At 46.4% G+C, this 22,591-nt stretch overlaps 1 protein-coding gene across 2 annotated transcripts in view; it reads right to left on the bottom strand.

The window, feature by feature from the left end:
* The window catches only part of SNX19 (sorting nexin 19), a 90,746-nt gene that overhangs the window by 11,538 nt on the left and 56,617 nt on the right, over positions 1–22,591 (bottom strand). For both annotated transcript variants that reach the window (XR_014226014.1, XM_082273858.1), the window contains exons 7-8: positions 13,349–13,445; positions 4,043–4,187 (exon numbers count right to left, since the gene is read on the bottom strand). Coding sequence is in view for 1 of the 2 variants with exons in the window: in XM_082273858.1 (XP_082129984.1) it covers positions 4,043–4,187; positions 13,349–13,445 (242 nt within the window). In the remaining variant the exon portion in view is untranslated. The remainder of the gene's footprint in view (positions 1–4,042; positions 4,188–13,348; positions 13,446–22,591) is intronic.

Genomic DNA, 22,591 nt, shown 5'->3' with positions numbered 1-22,591 from the left:
ATATTTATTTGAATTTATTTATACATTGAGTCATATACATGTCATTTATCATCACTCCAGTAGGAGTTATTAGATATTGGATTATATTTTTACATTCATAATCAAGTCTTTTTTCACATGTTTATATATTGCTTTTTTAATGCACATTATCAGATTTACAGCACAGCACCTCATACGCATTTGTTATTTTTTTTGTATTCACTGCCGGTTTCCCTTACTTACAATGCCGGCATCTGCACCCGAAGCTGATTGACGAATCGGGCTGGGGTGCCGACATTGCGGGATCCCTGGATAGGTTAGTGTCCTAATTAGGGACTGACCGATTATTGGCAGGGCCAATATTGACTTTTGCCGATATATCTGCATCGGCCCCGGAACTGGCCGATATTGCAGATATTCCAAATATTGCTCATGAAAGGGTAAAATGATGTCATCATATAGTATAATTCTGTTTACAAATGTTATTGAATATGCCACTCACATATCTACAAATTAAAGATATAAGCAATTCCACATTAGCAGATCTGCTGGCAGATCGGTATCTCTCACCCACTTGCCGTAAGTGATACCCGGGTGATACCTCTCTGTTTGGCATCCACTCAATATGGCTCCGTCTCTCACCCGCTCCATCTCCCACCCACCCGATACCAATCCGTCTCTCACCCACTCCATTTCCCACCCACCTGATACCGATCCGTCTCTCACCCACTTGCCATAAGTGATACCCGGGTGATACCGCTCTGTTCAGCATCCACTCAATACCGCTCTGTCTCTCACCCGCTCCATCTCCCACCCACCCGATACCAAGCCGTCTCTCACCCACTTGACGTAAGTGATACCCGGGTGATACCGCTCCATTCGGCATCCACTCAATACGGCTCCGTCTCTCACCCGCTCCATCTCCCACCCACCCGATACCAATCCGTCTCTCACCCACTCCACTTCCCACCCACCTGATACCGATCTGTCTCTCACCCACTTGCCATAAGTGATACCCGGGTGATACCGCTCTGTTCAGCATCCACTCAATACCGCTCTGTCTCTCACCCGCTCCATCTCCCACCCACCCGATACCAAGCCGTCTCTCACCCACTTGACGTAAGTGATACCCGGGTGATACCGCTTCATTCGGCATCCACTCAATACCGCTCCGTCTCTCACCAGATACCAATCCGTCTCTCACCCACCCGATACTGATCCGTCTCTCACCCACCCGATACCGATCCCTCTCTCACCCACTTGCCGTAAGTGACACCCGGGTGATACTGCTCCGTCTGGCATACGATCTCAGAGGTGACGTGGTCACGCTGGGTGTGACCACGCATGTGACCTCCGAGATCGTATGCCGAATGGAGCGGTATCACCCGGGTATCACTTACGGCAAGTGGGTGAGAGATACCGATCTGCCAGCAGATCTGCTAATGTGGAATTGCTTATATCTTTAATTTGTAGATATGTGAGTGGCATATTCAATAACATTTGTAAACAGAATTATGCTATGTGACATAATTTTACCCTTACATGAGGATCACCACCTAATGGTTGGAGGAGGAGAAGACTAGTCCCGGACCCTGACATAGGATGTACAAAATATTGGCCCATATCGGCTGATACCATTATGTAATGGCCAAAAATATCGGTGTCGGCAACGAAAAACCGATATCGGTCGATCCCTAGTCCTTATATTCAAAGTCAGCAGCTACAGTATTTGTAGCTACTGAATTTTCTTTTTTTTTTCCCCAGACTGAACTCTGCTTTAACCAGCTGTGGATACGACTTCATGAAAACAGAAAGGTTGTATGCAGTACTTCCTGTCCTGCCTCCATTGCATAGAGATTCACAGGGACCCAGTGATGAGATCTAAAATAATGTAAAACACTGAAAAGGTTTTATTCAAAAATGTAAAGTGAATGCAAAATACAAGCGGCTTTAATGTCAGCCCGTTATATCTGAATCAATTTCCGCCACTCCATTACCCGAGCGGAAAAGCGTCCTTTCCCAGAATCCCGCTGCATTGGTACAGCGCTCGGCCTTCTCACCATCAGCTCCAACTGTGAGACTTCCTTCCCCCTCCATCCCTGGAGATGTTCAATAGCAGACCAGAGACCCCCCTATTTATTCCGGCTCTGCTTGTTACCATATTCATCAAACACGCTGACGTCTGCCATGCTGTGTGCAGAGCTTCCAGTCCTCGGAGGGAGAGCAATAGAAAAGCGTGATGTGCAATCCCCCCGCTCATCTAGAATACAGCGATGTGTGCGGCTTTTACCACGCTCCCACAGGGCTCAGTGCTTTGTACCGTCACAGCTTCACAGAACATCCCTAATCATGGAGTGCCGCTTCCAGGAATATATGAACTGTGCGCTACGCGGCTCCGGCTTCCAGAAACATCATTCCCACAAATGGGATTTTTGCTGACTGGCCTATCTCACCTCTATGGTAGGGAGCAGTCCCCTCTTCCATTCTGCAGTTTTACCCTGATTGAGCAGATAAGGTTTACCTATACAAGCCCCCGTTCACACCGGTGCAACTCGTCATGTGATTTGACAGATCAAGTCGCATGACAAGTCGCACCCTCTTTCTGGCTATGGAACTGTTAAAAATGGTGCAACTCCGACTTTGAAAAGGTTCCTGCACTATTTCTGGCAATGTCATGTGTGACTTGCATCGACATCTGTGCATTAAGTCGCACAGATGTCGGCAAGCCACATATGAAATTGCACTGACTGGTGGCTTTGAAATCGTGCTGAAGTAGCGCGATATTAACTACTTGCAGATCTACTGCGTTAGGCTGGCTCGGCTGCGCGAACAGCCGTACCCGTCCAGCATTTCGTGTGAGCGCTCATTCGCCAGCGGGGAAGCGGATTCACGAGGCCTGTGGCTGCGAATGGCGCCGGGCACCTGCGATCGCTCCCCGTAGAGAGAGAACGGCGGTCTGCTGTTGTAAACACGGCAGACCGTTGTTCTCTCAGGAATCAGCACAGAGCGCCTGTGATCCTCCTATTTAGGAACACAAGTCTCTGTATTGATTCCACAAACTCATCCCCTTCACAGTTAGAAAACACCCCCTAGGCTTACACTTAATCCTTTTATTGCCCCTGAGTTAACCCCTTCCCTGCCAGTGTCATTATTGCAGTAAGCCCCCGTTCACATTAGGTTGCTCCGACTTCGGGGGCGACCTGTATAGTCGCGTGCAGCGCGACTTCGGCACGACTTGCACGGACTTCACATATTGAAAGTCAATGCAAGTCACCTCCAGGTCACCCCGAAGTAATACAGGACCCTTTTTCTAAGTCGGAGCGACTTGTGTCGCTCCTATTAGAACGGCTCCTGTACTACACAGGGGGAGCGGGAGGACCGCGACTTGTCAGCCTGACAAGTCGCGGCAGTGTGAATGGACTCTTACAGTGAATATTCTTAGCACTGATTACTGTAGTAATGTCAGTCTTCCCCCCAAAAGTGTCAAGTATGTCATGTAGGAGTCCAATCTGTCTGCCGCAATGTTGCAGTCCCGCTAAAAATCTCAGATCACCGCCATAACTAGTAAGAAAAAATAAAAATGACATAAATCTTTCCCGTAGTTAGTAGACGCGATAACTTTTGTGCAAACCAATCAAAATATGCTTATTGGGATTTTTCTTTTTTTTTTTTACCAAAAATATGTAGCATAAATATGGCCTAATGATGACAAAATTAGATTTTTTTATTTTTATTATTGGGGATGTTATATAGCAGAATGTGAAAAATATTGTTGTTTTTTTTTCAGAATTGTTGCTATTGTTTTGTTTATAGCGCAAAAAATAAAAATCGCACAGGTGATCAAATACCACCAAAAGAAAGCTCTCTTTGTGTGAAAAAAAGGACATCAATTTTATTTGGGTACAGCGTCGTACGACCGCGCAATTGTCTGTTAAAATACGCAGTGCCGAATCGCAAAAAATGGCCTGGTCATTAAGGGGGGTAAAACCTTCTGGAGCTGAAGTGGTTAAAGCCGCATTGGGTGTGACCCTGGGCTAAGACCCCATTCTGTTTTCACGCTTACCTGCTGCCTGTGCATTCAGGGTGGAGGGCAGCTGTGGTGACCTGGATGTGGTTGACCTTTCCAGAGAGGCAGCAATTTCATTCAGGATCTTTTCCTGCTTCTGAACGAAAGACTCCATGCCGCCCAATGACAGAACATCGGAAACCTGCACAGAGAGATAGGAATCAGTACAGGTGGTGCCCGGGGTCCCCCGCTTATATGAGGACTAAATCCAGGATCCTACATTCACTAGATCTGGTCTCCAACAGTACACAGAACATGGAAATATAAACTGCTAAATACCTTTTCTCACCAGCAGTATATAGCAGGCTTGTAACTTCTATCAGTGTCTGGTTAAAAAGCTTGTAGGAAGAGTTTTCATTCTCCTCTGACTGTACTTTGAGGCTGCAGGACCCCTGACCATCTGTCTGGACAGTGCTGATTGGCCCTGTGCTGATCACATGCACCCTCCCAAGAAAAAAAAAAAAAACTCTCTAGCAATACACACCAAGCATGTGCAGAGTGTCCCCAAGGTCCTGTTCTATCGGGAGATGGATTGGGGACTGTGGAAGAAGGGGAGGATAAGAGATCATAGAGAGTGTCTGTGAACAGCAATTTTCAAGTCTGGTTACAGATTCTCAATTGGATTTAGGTCTGGACTTTGACTGGGCCATTCTAACACATGAATATGCTTTGATCTAAACCATTCCATTGTAGCTCTGGCTGTATGTTTAGGGCCGTTGTCCTGCTGGAAGGTGAACCTCTGCCCGAGTCTCCATCCAATCAGACAGAGCTTGAGCTATTTTTCAAAGAAGAATGGGCAAAAAATGTCACTCTCTAGATGTGCAAAGCTTGTAGAGACATCCCCAAAAAGACTTGCAGCTGTAATTGCAGTGAAAGGTGGTTCTACAAAGTATTAACTCAGGGGGCTGATTACAAATGCACACCACACTTTTCACATATTTATTTGTAAAAAAATGTGAAAACCATTTATCATTTTCCTTCTACTTCACAATTATGTGCCACTTTGTGTTGGTCTATCACATAAAATCCCATTAAAATACATTTACATTTTTGGTTGTAACATGACAAAATCTGGAAAATTTCAAGGGGGTATGAATACTTTTTCAAGGCACTGTAATCACCACTGGCCTTTTTAATTTTTGCTAAGCAAACTAAAAAAGAGCAAATTAAAAAAAAGCATTTTTTGGTCATTTCTGTTATAACATTTTGCAAATAAATGATATTTCTTCATAAATTTAGGCCAAAATGTATTCTGCTCTATTTCTTGGGTAAAATAACCCAAATCGGTGTTTATTATATAGTTTGTAGGAAAGGTATCCTATCCTACATTGTAGGTATTGTAGGATAGGATACCTACACAAACAAAAGTCCACAAACTATGGAATATATATCTGAAAATTGATCAGTCTTGATGTACTGCCGGCCTATCTCAACTCTTGAGATCTGAAAATGCCAGGACAATACCAATTACCCCTTTTTGGAAAGTCCAATGTCCAAGAGGTATGGGCAAGTTTTTTGAAATTGTAATTTTTTGTCACAATTTTTTAAAAAATGTATTTATTTTTTACATAATGTCACCAGTGCAGTACAGTGTCATAACTAGTGTGGTAGTGATAAGGGACACTGGCTGGAGATCGTATGTAAAATAAACAAAAAACATATTTTTTTAATTTTTAACATTTTTTTTCTCTTTTATTACTTCTTTTAAATACTGTGACCAGAGCAATACAGCGTTACCATAGTAACACTGTACTACTCTGGGGAGGTGATAAGGATTTTTTTTTTCACACCATGATCGCTTACAACAGTGATAACCCCAGTTATAAGCAACCAATGTTTCCATTCATTCAGTGTGTACTATTGTAATTAGCAGTGATTGGCCACAGCTAACCACATGGTACAGATGGGCTGTGATTGGCCCTGTCTGTACAACGTGATCCCTGTGACCAATCACAGAGATCAACACAAAAGTACACAATGAATGGCTTTAAATGTGAAGACATCCATTGTGTACAATTGTCTTATGATCTGCTGTGATTGGTTACAGTGATCACATGGTACTGGCAGCGGCCCGGTACGCTGATCTGTCACCCGCTGTGTCCAGTGGACACAGCAGGTGACAGAACGTGCACATGAGGCTCGATCCTTGGAGGATGTCATAGGACGCCCACCCAGGATGGGGGAGCTCCTGCTGGGCTGTCATTTAGACCGGATGGGAAGCAGTTAAGCTTGAACTGCTTCTCATCCAACTTCATTGTGTGCCTTCTTTAGAGACTTCAGATTAAATTAGTTTCCTCCCCCTACACTCCCCATTTAAAGACTTGTATATTGTGATCATATCGTCTATTAAGCATCTTCTCCTGGGTGAATAGGTTTAAGGTTTCTGGTTATTCCTCAATAAATAGTATGACCAGTGGGAACACTGTGGTATGCAGTTCCTCCAGCACTGAATGTACTGGCAAGGAGTGCTTGGGCATGCTGGAGGGTCTATTGATGCTGACTGTTGGGGGATCTGATGTCACTGGGGAAGTATACCTCTGTGCAAGGGGTCTTAGGTTACTGGGGGATGTCTATTGTTGCTGCAGTGATTTACTGTTTCAGGGGAGGTCTATTGTTTCTGGCTGATGGGGGATCTACTGTTGCTGCTGGAGGATCTAATGTTGCTGGTGGAGGATCTGTTGTTGCTGGGGGGTATTTTGTTGCCGGGGGGTGGGGTGTGAAGTTGCTGGGAGTATCTATTGTTGCTGGTTGCCTTCCTAGTTATCAATAACTAATTCCATGCAAATTACTTAGCACCACAAAACTGTACTCTAGAAGAGGCAGTACTGGGAGGAGGGGGGGGGGCGGAGACAAGAGATAGTGCTCAGAGATGGATAGGGGGCAGGGACAATGGGTGATTTGGGTTAGAGGAGGGGGGGGTTTCCTGCATCTATTCTTAACTACTTGACGTCCGCGCTATAGCCGAATTACGTCTACAGCGTGGACCTGAATTGCCGGGAGGGCGTACATTGTCAGTGTGAGGAGAAAAAAACAACAATCACTGGCTGCTGTCAGAGGGACATCAGTCCCGAAGAGGAGAGAGATTATTTGTGCCCCCAGCGCCACCTACCAGTGCCCACAAGTGCCACCTATCAGTGCCCACTAGTGCCACCTACCAGTGCCCACCAGCGCCACCTACCAGTGTCACCTATCAGTGCTCACCAGTGCCACCTATCAGTGCCCAATCATAAGTGTCCCCTACCAGTGCCTATCATTGCCCATCAGTGCCACCTATTAGTATCCATCAGTGGCCATGAGTGCAGCCTATCAGTGCCACCCATCATTGCCCATCAGTGCCACCTTATCAGTGTCGCCTATCAGTTCCCAACAGTGAAGCCTATCAGTGCAGCCTACCAGTGCCTATCAGGGCCCATCAGTGCTGCCTCATCAGCGCACATCAATGAAGGAGAAAAATTACCTGTTTTTAAAGTTTGTTATAAAATTTTGAAAACTGTTTTTTTCAAAATGTTTTATCTTTTTTTGCTTGTTCAGCAAAAAATAAAACCCCCAGCAGTGATTAAATACCACCAAAAGAAAGCTCTATTTGTTTGAAATAAATGATAAAAATGTAATTTGGCTACAGTGTTGCATGACCGCGCAATTGTCATTCGAAGTGCGACAGCGCTGAAAGCTGAGAATTGGCCTGAGCAGGAGGGGGGTTTAAGTGCCCGGTAGGCAAGTGGTTAAAGAAAAAAGCCCGGAGTATGACATTTTACTTTCATTCCATGGCTGATTAGCTTTCATCTGCATCTTTTAAAAATGAAATGTATGGAAAGGAATTTAAAGGATTATCCTCGTTAGAAACAAAACTAAAACAGTGAAATCGAGGTTACACCTCCAGTGCTGATTTTCTCAAGTCAAAATACCTAACAACTCAAAAGGTCTCCATACCGAATATGGTTGCGATGCCTAGTAAAAGACGGTCATCTCGCTTGGAAATTCATTTATTATCTGAATTAAACAAAAACATACAGCCAACGCATTTCGGGGGACAGGCTCCCCCTTTTTCAGGGCGATTATGCAGAGGAATAAAAAAATATATTTATGTGTCTATAAATGTATGAAAAAAAATAAATGTATAAAATACAAACTGATTAATAATAATAATCAATATATATTTGCCAGATCCATAACCAAAATAGCCAAACTGAAAAGGGTTCTTACCATCCCTTTAGGATCTTTAATTTACTGTATAATATGAGGAATGAGCCTATGTAGGAGGAGGAGGAGGATTCCATGGTGAGTATCAGCAGGGTCAGGACTGTAGATGTAAATTTGGCATTTCCGAGTTGAATGACCTTTTAAAAATGCACATGTGGATGTTTTCATGACATTTTTATTCAATTTTGGGGCCTTTGAATTGCAGAAAGGAAATCATCTAAACAAAACTATCTCACAGCGGAATGAAAATTAGAATGGAATTAACACTTTCATTTTCAGTGTTGTGGATCTAATCAGGGCCAGAATTGGAGCAGAAGTGTGATCTCTCGGTCTGTACACACGCATGCGCGCCGGGTCAACTCAAAGTGTTCAGATGGCGTTGGAAGGCTGTCATCTTTCTTGCTGTAGGTTACAATAAACAGATATCACAGCAACCCCATTACTGCTCCATTCAGACACCTAATCCAGCCATAGATGGATCGAATCTCAGCTGGTTCAGCAGTGACAGACCAGGATTTGATCCGTCTATGAGCAGGCTGAGTGTACTGAAGTTGATTCGTCAATCAACTTCAGTACAACCAGCCTGTCAGATTTTTTTTATGCGATCACTGTCAGCAGCTAACCCACCGGCAGTGACCATTGTGGTAAGGAATGCCCCCTGCACTCCCCACCGGCAGTGACCATTGTGGTAAGGAATGCCCCCTGCACTCCCCACCGGCAGTGACCATTGTGGTAAGGAAGGCCCCCTGCACTCCCCACCGGCAGTGACCATTGTGGTAAGGAATGCCCCCTGCACTCCCCACCGGCAGTGACCATTGTGGTAAGGAAGGCCCCCTGCACTCCCCACCGGCAGTGACCATTGTGGTAAGGAAGGCCCCCTGCACTCCCCACCGGCAGTGACCATTGTGGTAAGGAATGCCCCCTGCACTCCCCACCGGCAGTGACCATTGTGGTAAGGAAGGCCCCCTGCACTCCCCACCGGCAGTGACCATTGTGGTAAGGAATGCCCCCTGCACTCCCCACCGGCAGTGACCATTGTGGTAAGGAAGGCCCCCTGCACTCCCCACCGGCAGTGACCATTGTGGTAAGGAAGGCCCCCTGCACTCCCCACCGGCAGTGACCATTGTGGTAAGGAAGGCCCCCTGCACTCCCCACCGGCAGAACACAATAGTGCTGCAGGAGAGATTCCCCATCAACACCGAGGCTCGGTTCACACTGCTGCAACACGGGATCCGACCCCAATTTGCATGACATGTCAAATGTAATATTTCCCAATGAGAGCTGTCTTAAGATACTACAGAAGTCGCTCTGACTTTAGGAAAGGTTCCTGCATTACTTTGGTCTGACTTAGGTGCAACTTTAGCCCTTGTATAGGCTCCTAAGTCGGATCAAGCCAGAAGGAAGTCGCAGGGCGAAGTCGCAGGCCAAGTCGTATCTGTCGCGGCAGTGTGACCGAGCCTTACTGTAATGAAGCAATTTTCTTTTCTTCCATGTGTGTTGGAAGGAAAGAAAACTGCATAACCTTTGGGCCGCTTTACAGAAAGGCCCTATGGAACCCTTCCACATAAATTTACAGCGGCCCTTTCACACCATAGACATTTTTATAATAATTTTTTTTTAATCAAATGTTTATTTATAACTAATTACCATCCATGGCTAAGTGGGGCACTGCATACTGGTAAAGCGGACGGGGGATACTAGCGACGTGAGCTTCACTGATACTGCCACCTGGAGGGCTGTGGATGTATTGCAGCATTTGTGCATTCCCCAGTTGATAGCAACGGAGGGCAGCTGGATCCCCTGGATTGGGTGAGCTGCTATTTAGACCCCCTTGTACACAGTCTGCTTTGGCGCTCTCCTCTACACATGAGGTCTGAGAGTTACTGTTCAGCATCATCTGTACACTGTAAAATGCTTCCTAGTCTAGCCTCTATGGCGCTATATTGACTTTAGCCATTCCCACCACTTCCTACCTCACTGGAAATGTTCACTGGCCCATTTGGATGGACTTTGTCACTGCTATTTGGCTAAATATTGGACAAGGGGGCACTCTTTACGTCTAGAGGAAAATAGATTTCGTCTCCAAATACGGAAAGGTTTCTTCACTGTAAGAGCTGTGAAAATGTGGAATAGACTCCCTCCAGAGGTGGTTCTGGCCAGCTCAGTAGATTGCTTTAAGAAAGGCCTGGATTCTTTCCTTGGTGGACTTAATTTAAATGGGGACTAATATTTATAGGTAAAGTTGATCCAGCGAATATCCGATTGCCTCTCGGGGCATCAGGAAGGACTTTTTTTTCCCCCTGTTGTAGCAAATTGGGTCATGCTTTGCTGGGTTTTTTCGCCTTCCTCTGGATCAACAGCGGGTATAGGATTGTGTATATGGGATTGTATGGATGGGTTTTCATTACATTTTTTTTTTTTATTGGTTGAGCCAGATGGACTTGTGTCTTTTTTCAACCTGACTATGTAACTATGTAAAATGGAGATCCCACCCGTAATCTACTGAAGTTTCATACATATGTGCTTGGCAGCCATGAACGGTTTTTATTTTACCATCATACAGATCATACTGAGTCCAGTCCTAGGTGACCTCTATGCTGAGACCCTAGTGGGGACTGCCTGGTACGGGAGTATATCTGGTTAGGTTTGTCCTATACATGATATGTGGCTTACTCCCTGTGCATTGTCCCAGTAGCCAGGCCGACCATACCTGGTCTCTTCAATCTATTATTTCCTACTTGGTCCAGCAGTGGGAGGTGTGAATGTATGTGTGAGCCGTGTTAGCAGCTGTCAAAGTGACAAGACAACGTTGTATTTCTAATTGTAGAGTAGAGGACTGTGGTACTTTATATAAGCCTTTTACTGTATATGCTTCCTGGTCCGATTAGTAATGTCCTGTTGGGTTACGTCTAGCCCTAGCATGCCCTGTGGAAATCTGCGTTCGGTGCGGCCCGCGTTTGCACGGTCACAGCAGCCCATTGACTTGAATAAACTGCTGTACCTGAGGTAAAACGCAGGAAAAAGGTCCCTGCAACTTTTTAAAACTGCCGCTGCATCAATTTCCCACTCTCACAGATGCACTGCATGTTTAGATGCATGGGGGGTGCCATTAAGAATGAATGGCAGCCCCGTGCGTCTGTGAAAGAGCAGCACATTTTGGTTGTAGGTGGTTCTGGGTGCGGGAACAGTTGCGATTCTCACACCTACAACCACCCGCACAAGTGTGAATCTAGCCTAAGACCTGGTTCACACCTATGCATTTTTTTAGTGCCTTTTCAGTTTTGCAGGAACACACTACAGTCCATTTAACATGGCTGCCTACGGGTCACATTCACATCTGTGCATTTTATGGAAAGGGCCAGGGACTTTTTTCTGGTTTTTGGTTCCATAGACTTCAATGAATCAAAAACGTGCATTAAAAAACACAAAATGCATCTGGAATATGTAAACTGTAACCTGCATAGGTGTGAACCAGGCAAAAAGCTGGACCAATATAACCACGTAAAAATATATCAAGCCTGGAACTCTTGTTTAATATAAACACTTGCTTTGCATAGTTATTTTCACATAGCTTTCAGGAAGAATCAGGGTGATAAACAACACTGATTTGCCCAATTTGGGGGGAAAAATCTGCTTTAACCTCCCTAGCGGTATTCCCAAGTGACGCTCGGGGTTAATTTTCAGTACCAAAAGCGGTAACCCCGAGCCACTCTCGGGATTACCCCAGAAGCTTTCTCACCTTCCCTGCGATCCCCCGCCGTCCTCCCCGGCGTCCTCGCACTCTCTCCCCGCTGTGTGCTTGGCCGATGCCGGCACTTTCCTTCTGGTTCCCTTCCCTGCGAGTGTTGCGATGCAGGGTGGCGTGGAACCGGTGGCAAATTCAAAAGTGTAAATACACAAATGACATGATACAAAGCTGTGATCCTAACAGATTACACTGTATCATCCCATTTCACCACAGGATTTCACCTGGTGACGTTTCCAGTGCCCTGCCTGTGCTTTTCCAGTTCTTTGTGCCTGGAAAATAGAGAACGATCATGGCGTCCAAAAAGCGTTTTTTGCGCAAAATCACTTTTAGACGAACTGGAAAACAGCGACAGCGAAACTGAGTTACTTGAAGAACTGAGCGATAGCGATTCGTGGGAAAATTCGTCATCAGGTATGGAAAGTGACGACAGCGACGATTCTGATGTCTCTTTCTGGCACATAGCTTGTGGAATTTGGGAAGTGTATCAAATGATTCTTCAGAATTTCCAACGGAGCGATGTGTCTGAAAGAGACATCACAATTGTTGCTGTCGTCACTTTCCATACCTGATGACGAATTTTCCCACGAATCACTATCGCTCAGTTCTTCAAGTAACTCTGTTTCGCTGTCGCTGTTTTCTAGTTCGTCTAAAAACGCTTTTGCACAAAAAGAATGCTTTTTGGACGCCACGGTCGTTCTCTATTTTCCAGGCACAAAGAACTGGAAAAGCACAGGCAGGGCACTGGAAAAGTCACCAGGTGAAATCCTGTGGTGAAATGTTATGATACAGTGTAATCCGTTAGGATCACAGCTATCATCTCATTTGGTGTATTTACATTTTTTAAATTGCCGCCGGTTCCACCCCCCTGCGTCGCAACGCTCCCAGGGAAGGGAACCAGAAGACAGGTGCCGGCATCGGCCGAGCACACAGCGGGAGGACGGCGGGGGATCGCAGGGGAAGGTGAGTTTTAAAATATAAAACAACAGATTTCCATGCAAAACAATGTACCGCTTTTAGCACAAAAATCCTGACATAATCAGACCGCCAGGGAGGTTAAAGGTCCGACAAAAAAAGGCGCATAGTGAAAAAAGGTAAAAATATAGACACATTAGTGTAAAGAGAAAACAAAAATAACACCACCTTTAGGAAAGTTCTGTGTCCACCTTCCCTGCATTTAAATAAATTCCCCAAAAAAAGTTTTGGCATTAATTAGCTAAAAAGTCCTTATAAAGTTCCCTTTAAAATACATTTTCACCTTAGATGGGGAAATAAGCTCCAGGAGCGGCTTTATAAACAGACAATATAGTCTGATTCCACAGAAAACCATAACCTTTGAATATCCTATGTGGTCTCACCGTGCTGCCCTCCCGGACGGAGTACAGGATCTTCTCCTGGATGTCACATGAGCTCAGGACCGGGGCGATTTTACTGGATGGGAATCGCAGACGAGACCTGACAACAGACAGAGAATGTTACTGGGACTCTATTGATATTGATAACATGTATGATGCCCCTAACCAAAAACATTATCCTTCAAATTTACCTGCCCATTGGATATCAGATTATCTGCAACTTTCATACATAGCTGTGACTGTGCAGCCAGCAAAAATATATAAAGTGAATCCGTCCAATCCAGCAGCCAATTAGAACTCGAGAAGGTCTCCCACTGACAACGCAAGCATCGGTGAAGGGTCTGCGGGGATTTTAATCCTCCCTAGGTTTTGTCTACAGAGATTTTATAGGAGTGGTTATGAACTAAAGTGGGCCTCAGATGTGCCCCCCGGAATCCCAGGGGGGGGGGGGGCACATAATGTTTATTTGTTGCAGGTACTTGTATTGCGCTGTCAATTTATGAAGCACTTTACATGTCTTTGGAGTGTGGGAGGAAACCGGAGTACCCAGAGGAAACCCACGCAGGAACAAGGAGAACATGCAAACTCCATGTAAATAGAACAGATAGAGGTCAGGCACTGATGTTGGAAGAGAAGGCCTGGCTCGCAGTCTCTTCTCCAATTCATCCCAAAGTGTCCTATCGGGTTGAGGTCAGGACTCTGTGCAGGTCAGTAAAGTTCCTCCACCCCAAACTTGCTCATTCATATCTTTATGGAGCTTTGTTTGTGCACTGGTCCAAATCATTTGGTAGAGGAGGGATTATGGTGTGGGGTTGTTTTTCAGGGGATGGGCTTGGCCCCTTAGTTCCAGTGAAGGGAACTCTTAAGGCGTCAGCATACCAAGACATTTTGGACAATTTCATGCTCCCAACTTTGTGGGAACAGTTTGGGGATGGCCCCTACCTGTCCCAACATGACTGTGCACCAGTGCAGAAAGCAAGGTCCATAAAGACATGGATGAGTGAGTTTGGGGTGGAGGAACTTGACTGGCCTGAACAGAGTCCTGACCTCAACCCGATATAACACCTTTGGGATGAATTACAGTGGAGACTGCGAGCCAGGCCTTCTCGTCCAACATCAGTGCCTGACCTCACAAATGCGCTTCTGGAAGAATGGTCAAACATTCCCATAGACACACTCCTAAACCTTGTGGACAGCCTTCCCAGAAGAGTTGAAGCTGTTATAGCTGCAAAGGGTGGGCCAACTCAATATTAAATCCTACGGGATGCCTAATAAAGTTCATGTGCGTGTAAAGGCAGGCGTCCCAATATTTCTGGTAATATAGTGTATGTAATGATTGAGAGTACTGTCAGAAACTGCAGACCTATTAGAGGAAAGGAGGGTCACAGAGTTTGGACATGGCACATTTTTGGTTGGGGATATGCTACAGAAGACAATATTAAATTGGGAACATGTTACAAGAGGCTAGTAGCGATCAATACTCTTACCCTAATCAATGTTCCCACTACAGACTGCTGAGGTCCAAGGGCTGCAACCCATCTTTTCCACTACGTGTCTTTTTTACTGGCTGTATATTTTCTAAAATGAGAAATAAAAAATTTCCCAAAACAAAGCAGGGTCCATAACCCTGCGCTGGACAAGATGACACTGAGGGATAACCCACCCCCAGAATGTGGGGGAGCATCACCTGCCGGGAGAGCAGAGGATCAGGTGCAAGTGCAAAAACCTTCCTCTAGATCATCCATTTTCAACCAGGGTGCCACGGCACCCTGGTGTGCCTCCTGGGTTCTTGAGGGGTGCCTTGGCAAAATGGCAACAAATTGCCATAGTTTTTACTTTGTGGATTTACAACTCTGGACACTGTGCGGGTCAAGCCACTGGCACCCTGACAACCCTGGGCACTGTGCGGTTCAAGCCACTGGCACCCTGACAACCCTGGGCACTGTGCGGGTCAAGCCACTGGCACCCTGACAACTCTGGGCACAGTGCGGGTCAAGCCACTGGAACCCTGACAACCCTGGGCACTGTGCGGGTCAAGCCACAGGCACCCTGACAACCCTGGGCACTGTGCGGGTCAAGCCACTGGAACCCTGACAACCCTGAGCACTGTGTGGGTCAAGCCACTGGAACCCTGACAACCCTGGGCACTGTGTGGGTCAAGCCACTGGCACCCTGACAACCCTGGGCACTGTGCGGGTCAAGCCACTGGAACCCTGACAACCCTGAGCACTGTGTGGGTCAAGCCACTGGAACCCTGACAACCCTGGGCACTGTGGGGGTCAAGCCACTGGAACCCTGACAACCCTGGGCAATGTGCGGGTCAAGCCACTGGAACCCTGACAACCCTGGGCAATGTGCAGGTCAAGCAACTGAAACCCTGACAACCCTGGGCACTGTGCAGGTCAAGCCACTGGAACCCTGACAACCCTGAGCACTGTGTGGGTCAAGCCACTGGAACCCTGACAACCCTGGGCACTGTGCGGGTCAAGCCACTGGAACCCTGACAACCCTGGGCACTGTGCGGGTCAAGCCACTGGAACCCTGACAACCCTGGGCACTGTGCGGGTCAAGCCACTGGAACCCTGACAACCCTGGGCACTGTGCGGGTCAAGCCACTGGCACGCTGACAACCCTGGGCACTGTGTGGGTCAAGCCACTGGCACCCTGACAACCCTGGGCACTGTGCGGGTCAAGCCACTGGAACCCTGACAACCCTGGGCACTGTGTGGGTCAAGCCACTGGTTCTCTGACAACCCTGGGCAATGTGTGGGTCAAGCCACTGGAACCCTGACAACCCTGGGCACTGTGGGGGTCAAGCCACTGGCACCCTGACAACTCTGGGCACTGTGCGGGTCAAGCCACTGGAACCCTGACAACCCTGGGCACTGTGCGGGTCAAGCCACTGGAACCCTGACAACCCTGGGCACTGTGTGGGTCAAGACACTGGCACCCTGACAACCCTAGGCACTGTGCGGGTCAAGCCACTGGCACCCTGACAACCCTGGGCACTGTGCGGGTCAAGCCACTGGCACCCTGACAACCCTGGGCAGTGGGCACTGTGCGGGTCAAGCCACTGGAACCCTGACAACCCTGGGCACTGTGTGGGTCAAACCACTGGAACCCTGACAACCCTGGGCACTGTGTGGGTCAAGCCAAGGGCACCCTGACAACCCTGGGCACTGTGCGGGTCAAGCCACTGGCACCCTGGACAATCCTGGGCACTGTGCAGGTCAAACCAAGGGCACCCTGACAACCCTGGGCACTGTGCGGGTAAAGCCACTTGGACCCTGACAACCCTGGGCACTGTGCGGGTCAAGCCACTGGCACCCTGACAACCAATGACATCACTGGTTGATAAGTAGAATGACGGGTGCTTGCACAACGTCCTTATTTACTCCTCCTCATCCCTTCTCCATCATCACTGGGGTCACATTAGCAAATAAAAGAAGAGAAACTGAGGGAGAAGAGAAACCCTAGCATACTAGTCTGTACCAGTTTGCAATAGTGGAGGAATAAATCACTTCTTTTGTTGGATGGCCCTTGTGTATGGATGTTGCTGTGTTATGTAAAACTATTAGTTTAGGTTTTTTTTACATTTTAGAATGGGGTGTCTTGAGATTGTGCAGAATTGTTAAGGGTGCCACAACTGAAGAAAGGTTGAGAAACACTGTTCTAGATTAAACAAGCAGTTAACTCTTGCAGTGCAGATGTAGCCCCAGGGTTGGGCTTTAAAGGTTTACTTCCTTTTCAAGTGCACCCATTCTGCTGCATGGAGGACGGTAAATCATAGCACTGAAAGCAAGTGCATCTACCTTCTGTTATGCAGATTTCAAGTACAGCTGAGTGATGTGCAAATGACCCCTATAGCCAATTCTACAAGCTGATGCACTTTGTGCCAGGAATACGTGCCCACATTATGCCATACACAGCAGTGCTGTGGGACGACTGTGATGAGTCTCCTCCAGCAGAGGGCACTGCTGGCACACAAATCTCCATGCGCCGGGTACAAATGTACTTTCTAAATTCTGCACGTACGTGATTTTTTTTCCTTTCTTTATTAGTTTTAAGTAAAGTATGAAGATCAAGGACTTTACTGGGAGCTCTCATTTCCACTGAATAATGGGCAGATAATGGACAATAAGAGGCATTTAATGTGGAGAATATTCAGTATAATTACATTCTCTCGGCACAGAGGCTGCTTAATGCACTTCCTTGCCAGGAATATTCCACCATAGACAGACAGACGGACAGACACAGGGAATGTTTTCGGCATCATTCGTGGTAATTGATCACTTTGTTTGAGATAATAAGCGCAACAAAACGTTGAAAATCTGCAGCAGGGAAACAAGCTGGAAAATGACGGCTAAGAGAGCAAGAGCCGGCTGTACCGCTACCACCGATTACCGCGCTGCGTCACAGTCACCGATAATAAAGGGGCCAATTACTAAGATTGGTGAATTTGATGCATTTTGCCCTCTTTGATGCTGAATTACTTTACCAGTATAAAAAAACATTCCAAACCAATGTTGTGATGGTTAAGCAAAATTAGAATTGCTGGAAAATTTAAAAATTTTAATTAAAATTGAAATTAATTAAAAATTAAAATTGCTGGATCGGCACAAGAAAAGACAAAAAATTGTATTTTGAGGTTGATTTACTAAAGGCAAATAGACTGTGAACTTTGCAAAGCGCAGTTGCCCTCCAGAGCTTAGTAAATGAGGTAAAGCTTCACTGTGCATAGAATAATACCCAATCACACGCAAGGAAAAAAAAAAAAAAACAGCATTTTTTTCTTGCACATGATTGGATGATGGAAGTCAGCAGAGCTTCTACGCAGGAAGCATGATGAAATCCACATCTGCCGTGGGGATGGGGGGGGGGGGGGGTGGCAGGGAACCCCTCCTTAACTGGCTGCAATAATTCCAACGCAGCCATAAAGTCCGACATCTTTGTTACGAGATGTAGATCTACATTGATGTTGTTTTCAATAGACAAAAAAAAAAAAAAAAGTACCGCTCTGATGCTCCTATCACTGATATCAGCCAATGTGACATGTAATGAACTGGTGCAGATCCTATAAAACAGCTTGTCAGGCTACAATATGCTACAAAAAAATTACAACCAATCATGACAGGACGCCGTCTCACTGTGACCAAACCTAAAAACCACTAACGTAAGACGGCTTCAGCTCTGCTCTCCCCCAGCTGGAGAGGTCCCTCTGAAGCGTTTCGTCCCTAATGGACGTAATCATTGAGGTCTCAATGATTAAAGTGGTATAAAACTTTTGACTTTTTAAAAAAGAACATGGTACATACTCACCTGCTCTGTGTAATGGTTCTTCTCAGGTCCCCTGCTGGTGCCCCTGGCTCCTACTGCTTGACCAGTGCCCCCAGTAACATGCAGCTTGCTGTGGGGGCACTGGTGCGTGCTTGTCTCTGAGCCCTGCTCCATGTATCCATAAGACACAGAGCCAAGGCATGGCCCAGCCCCCCACTTTCTCTTTATTGGCTCACTGGCTGTGATTGACAGCCAATGAGGAGAGAGAGAGAGAGAGAGAGAGAGAGAGAGAGAGAGAGAGAGAGAGAGAGAGAGAGAGACCAGGGACAGCCGAAGCTCTCATGCACATCTCTGGATCGAGAGGGAGCTCAGGTAATTATTAGAGGGGGCTGTAGGGTGAGCAGCACACAGGTTTTTTTTTTACCATCATGCACAGAATTCATGAAGGTAAAAAAAACCTTCAGCCTTTATCACTTTAAGCCCACTAGGGGGTGAGACGCATCTGAAGGACCTCTCCTGCAGGTGAAGAGCAGAGCTGAAGCCATCGTGAAATTACTGGTTTAGTTTTGGTCACAGTGGGTCGGCAGCTTGTGCGCGATTGGTTGCCATTTTTCTGTAGCATAATGTTTTTTTTCTGATTATACATCCAAATGTTCACCAGAATCTGGGAATGGTGCCAACCAGTGGCGGCTGGTGCTCAAAATTTTTGGGGGGGCGCAAACAGAAAAATGTAATAGGCATTGCTTTGCGGCAAAAAACGCTGTAAAAAATTCCGTGACTTTGAGGTTGCAAAAGTGTTAAAAGGGGCCTTCAGTAATTAAGGTATAGTGTGCCCCCTTTCAATGCAGAGAGACCAGCGTGCCCCCTTTCAATGCAGAGAGACCAGCGTGCCCCCTTTCAATGCAGAGAGACCAGCGTGCCCCCTTTCAATGCACAGTGACCAGCGTGCCCCCTTTCAATGCACAGTGACCAGCGTGCCCCCTTTCAATGCATAGTGACCCCCTTTCAATGCACAGTGACCAGTGTGCCCCCTTCAAAACAGTGACCAGCGTACATGCCCCCTTTCAATGCAGTGACCAGCGTACATGCCCCCTTTCAATGCAGTGACCAGCATACATGCCCCCTTTCAATGCAGTGACCAGCATACATGCCCCCTTCAATGCAGTGCCCAGCATACATTCCCCCAATGCAGAGATCAGCGTGCGTGCCCCCTTACTTACCTGGAGCAGCAGCGGCCGCGGCGGGCGGCTTCTCCTCAGTCCCCCGACGTGGCTTCTCCTCAGTCCCGGCGGCGCGTCTCCTCCAGTCCTCCCGCCTCCTTCTTGGCCAATGGCATGGGGTTTGCCTTGTGGCCAATCAGGAAGCGCGTATCGGACGCGCTTCCTGATTGGCCAGGAGGAGGATCGGTGTGACAATAGCAAATTTTAATTCGCTATTGTCACACAATGGGTGGGCTCCACCCTTTGCATCACCCTATTAGAGCCTCTGGCTCTAATCAGGTGATTTAAAAAAAAAAACCATTAAGCTCCATGCATCTGGCGCCCCTGCATCCAGATTAGGGGGCCAGACGCATGGATGGGGGGGGGGCGGCGCCCCTGCGCCCTCAATACACCGGCTGCCACTGGTGCCAACAGACAGCTGCTGTCCTTTAGAAAAAAAAGCCAAATGCGAACCAGTGTTCTTTGAGGTCACTTGTGTCCCATGTGTAGTGTAGAACAGAGCCAGGAACTATGGTGAAACATCTCACCAATGGGACCTCCAGACTATAGCTATGATTGAAATATCACATTTTGGCCGACCCTTTAAAGAGGAAGTAAACCCTCCTCTGACACTTGTACCTATAGGTAAGCCTATGATAAGACTTACCTATAGGTACTGTAAATATCTCCTAAACATGTACCGTTTAGGAGATATTTACCTTACATGTAGCCAGTGACGTCACTGGCGCATGCGCTCTGAAGGAACGGCCGCTGGTGCCGTTCCTTCAGAGCCCCGTGCCGTGACCATCGGCTCCCGCGCGCGGGAGTGACGTCACCGCGGCTCCGGCCAATCAGATGGCCGGATGCTGCGATCCCGGAAGACGGGCGACTGGACATGTCGCCCATCATACAGGTAAGCGGGCGACATGGCGGGGGCTCGTTCTAAGGCAAGTATTTCATAATGAGCTAGTATGCGATGCATACTAGCTCATTATGTGTTTCTCTTTCAGGTCGAAAAAAAATAAAAAATTTGTATGGGTTTACAACCTCTTTAAGATATACTTGACAAATACTCCACTCTGATTAGGACCACTGCCTTTTCGGCATAGCAACAGGAAAAATAATTTTGGCATATAAGCACTAAAAGAAGCAAAAACACTTTGTGGAAGGTTTTGGTCAAAATACAGTGAGGACCACAAAATCTTCTAAAGCCCCGTACACACGTACCGATCGTCGGCCGAACGATCGGCGCTTTTTGTCCAGGGCTGTCGGTGTCTGTTGAAAAGTGCAAAAGACTGCACAAGAATTTTGTCCGCCGACTATAGCCGACTGCAGAAGTGATGTCATGTAATGGTTAACTTTCCCTGTGTTTTTTCTTTTCTGAGCATGCCCAGTCTTGCAAATCTGCTGTCTGTTGGCCGAAATCTGTACTGACTGGCGAACAATCGGCCGCTCTGGTGTCGGCATACAAAAACTTTTAATGCTTGCATGACAGATTCTTTTCGGCCGAATGTGCGCTGTCGGCTGTCGGAGGCTAACAAGCCGATAATCGACCGATCGGTCGTCGGCCGAAGCTTTTCGGCCGACGATCGGTACGTGTGTACGGGCCTTAAGAAGGCTGAAATACTTTATCAGGAAGGGCAATGAAATCATTACTGCTTTGACTTCCATTGCCATGACTTGGTGAATGGTGAGCACAGCGAGGACCATCAACTTGGTCTTCAAAGAAGAAGACACTGAAACACATCAACCATCAGGGGACCAATTAAATCATTACTGCTTTGACTTCCATTGCCAATCACTCTGAGTTTTCTACATTCTACACATTGCCAGTCAGACGTCTCAGTAAAAATGACATCTGCAGAGACTTTTGTCCATTCTCAACCCTGCTGGGACCCCCCTGGGAGTCTCGCCGTTGATCCTCAGAAGTAAATCTGTGGCTAACGCTTCCATCTTCTCCAGAGGAAAGGGAAAGGCTAAGCATTCACTTGAGCAGAAAACGTACATTTGGTAATCAACAATTCTAAGATCGGTGATCACCCATCATCATCTAAAGATAGCCTGACCTGACCCACACCCAGCTGTTATAGGGGATTTTGGAGGGGGTCAGGTGACCTCCCTCTCCCCTCCAGCATATCATGGGTTCTCCAAGAGGACAAACTAGAGTTTCCCCTAAAATGGAAGAATAATCTACAACCATTACCATTCAATTGATGAACAGCTTAAACGCTGCAGTCAGAAGATTATCAATTCATCTTAAAACAAATCCAAGAAAAAAAAAATATATATATATATATATATAAAATGACTCAATCACCCTCCCAACAGACCAATCCCGTCTCTCATTTGGATTCAAAATTGAAAATCCTGAGCCATAGGTATATTCAATTACAGTAGACATGCGGTGTAATAACGCTTGTAATGGCAGCGATACAGATCCGTGATTTAATACTGCAATTTATTCACCGAATTGTCCCCTGATAGGATCAGATTCAGTTGTAGTCACAGTTCTATTTCCACTGGTGTCATTTCATTAATCTATTTTGGAAGATCATTTGTATTCCTCATTATTCTATCATGTACTATGATGTGATGACGTGGCTGTCTTTCTCTAGGACAGCTTGGCTGCCAACAATTTAATCTAGGAAAATGTAAAAAGTAAAACAAGAAACTCTTTGAGATTTTATATATGTATGTATATATATATATATATATATATATATATATATATATATATATATATATATATATATATATATATATATATACA

This window comes from Pelophylax lessonae (assembly GCF_965119305.1).
Source record: "Pelophylax lessonae genome assembly, chromosome: 12".
NCBI classification, from domain to species: domain Eukaryota; kingdom Metazoa; phylum Chordata; class Amphibia; order Anura; family Ranidae; genus Pelophylax; species Pelophylax lessonae.
The sequence above is the reverse complement of the archived record's forward strand: the minus strand, read 5'-3'. Positions and strand labels throughout refer to the sequence as shown.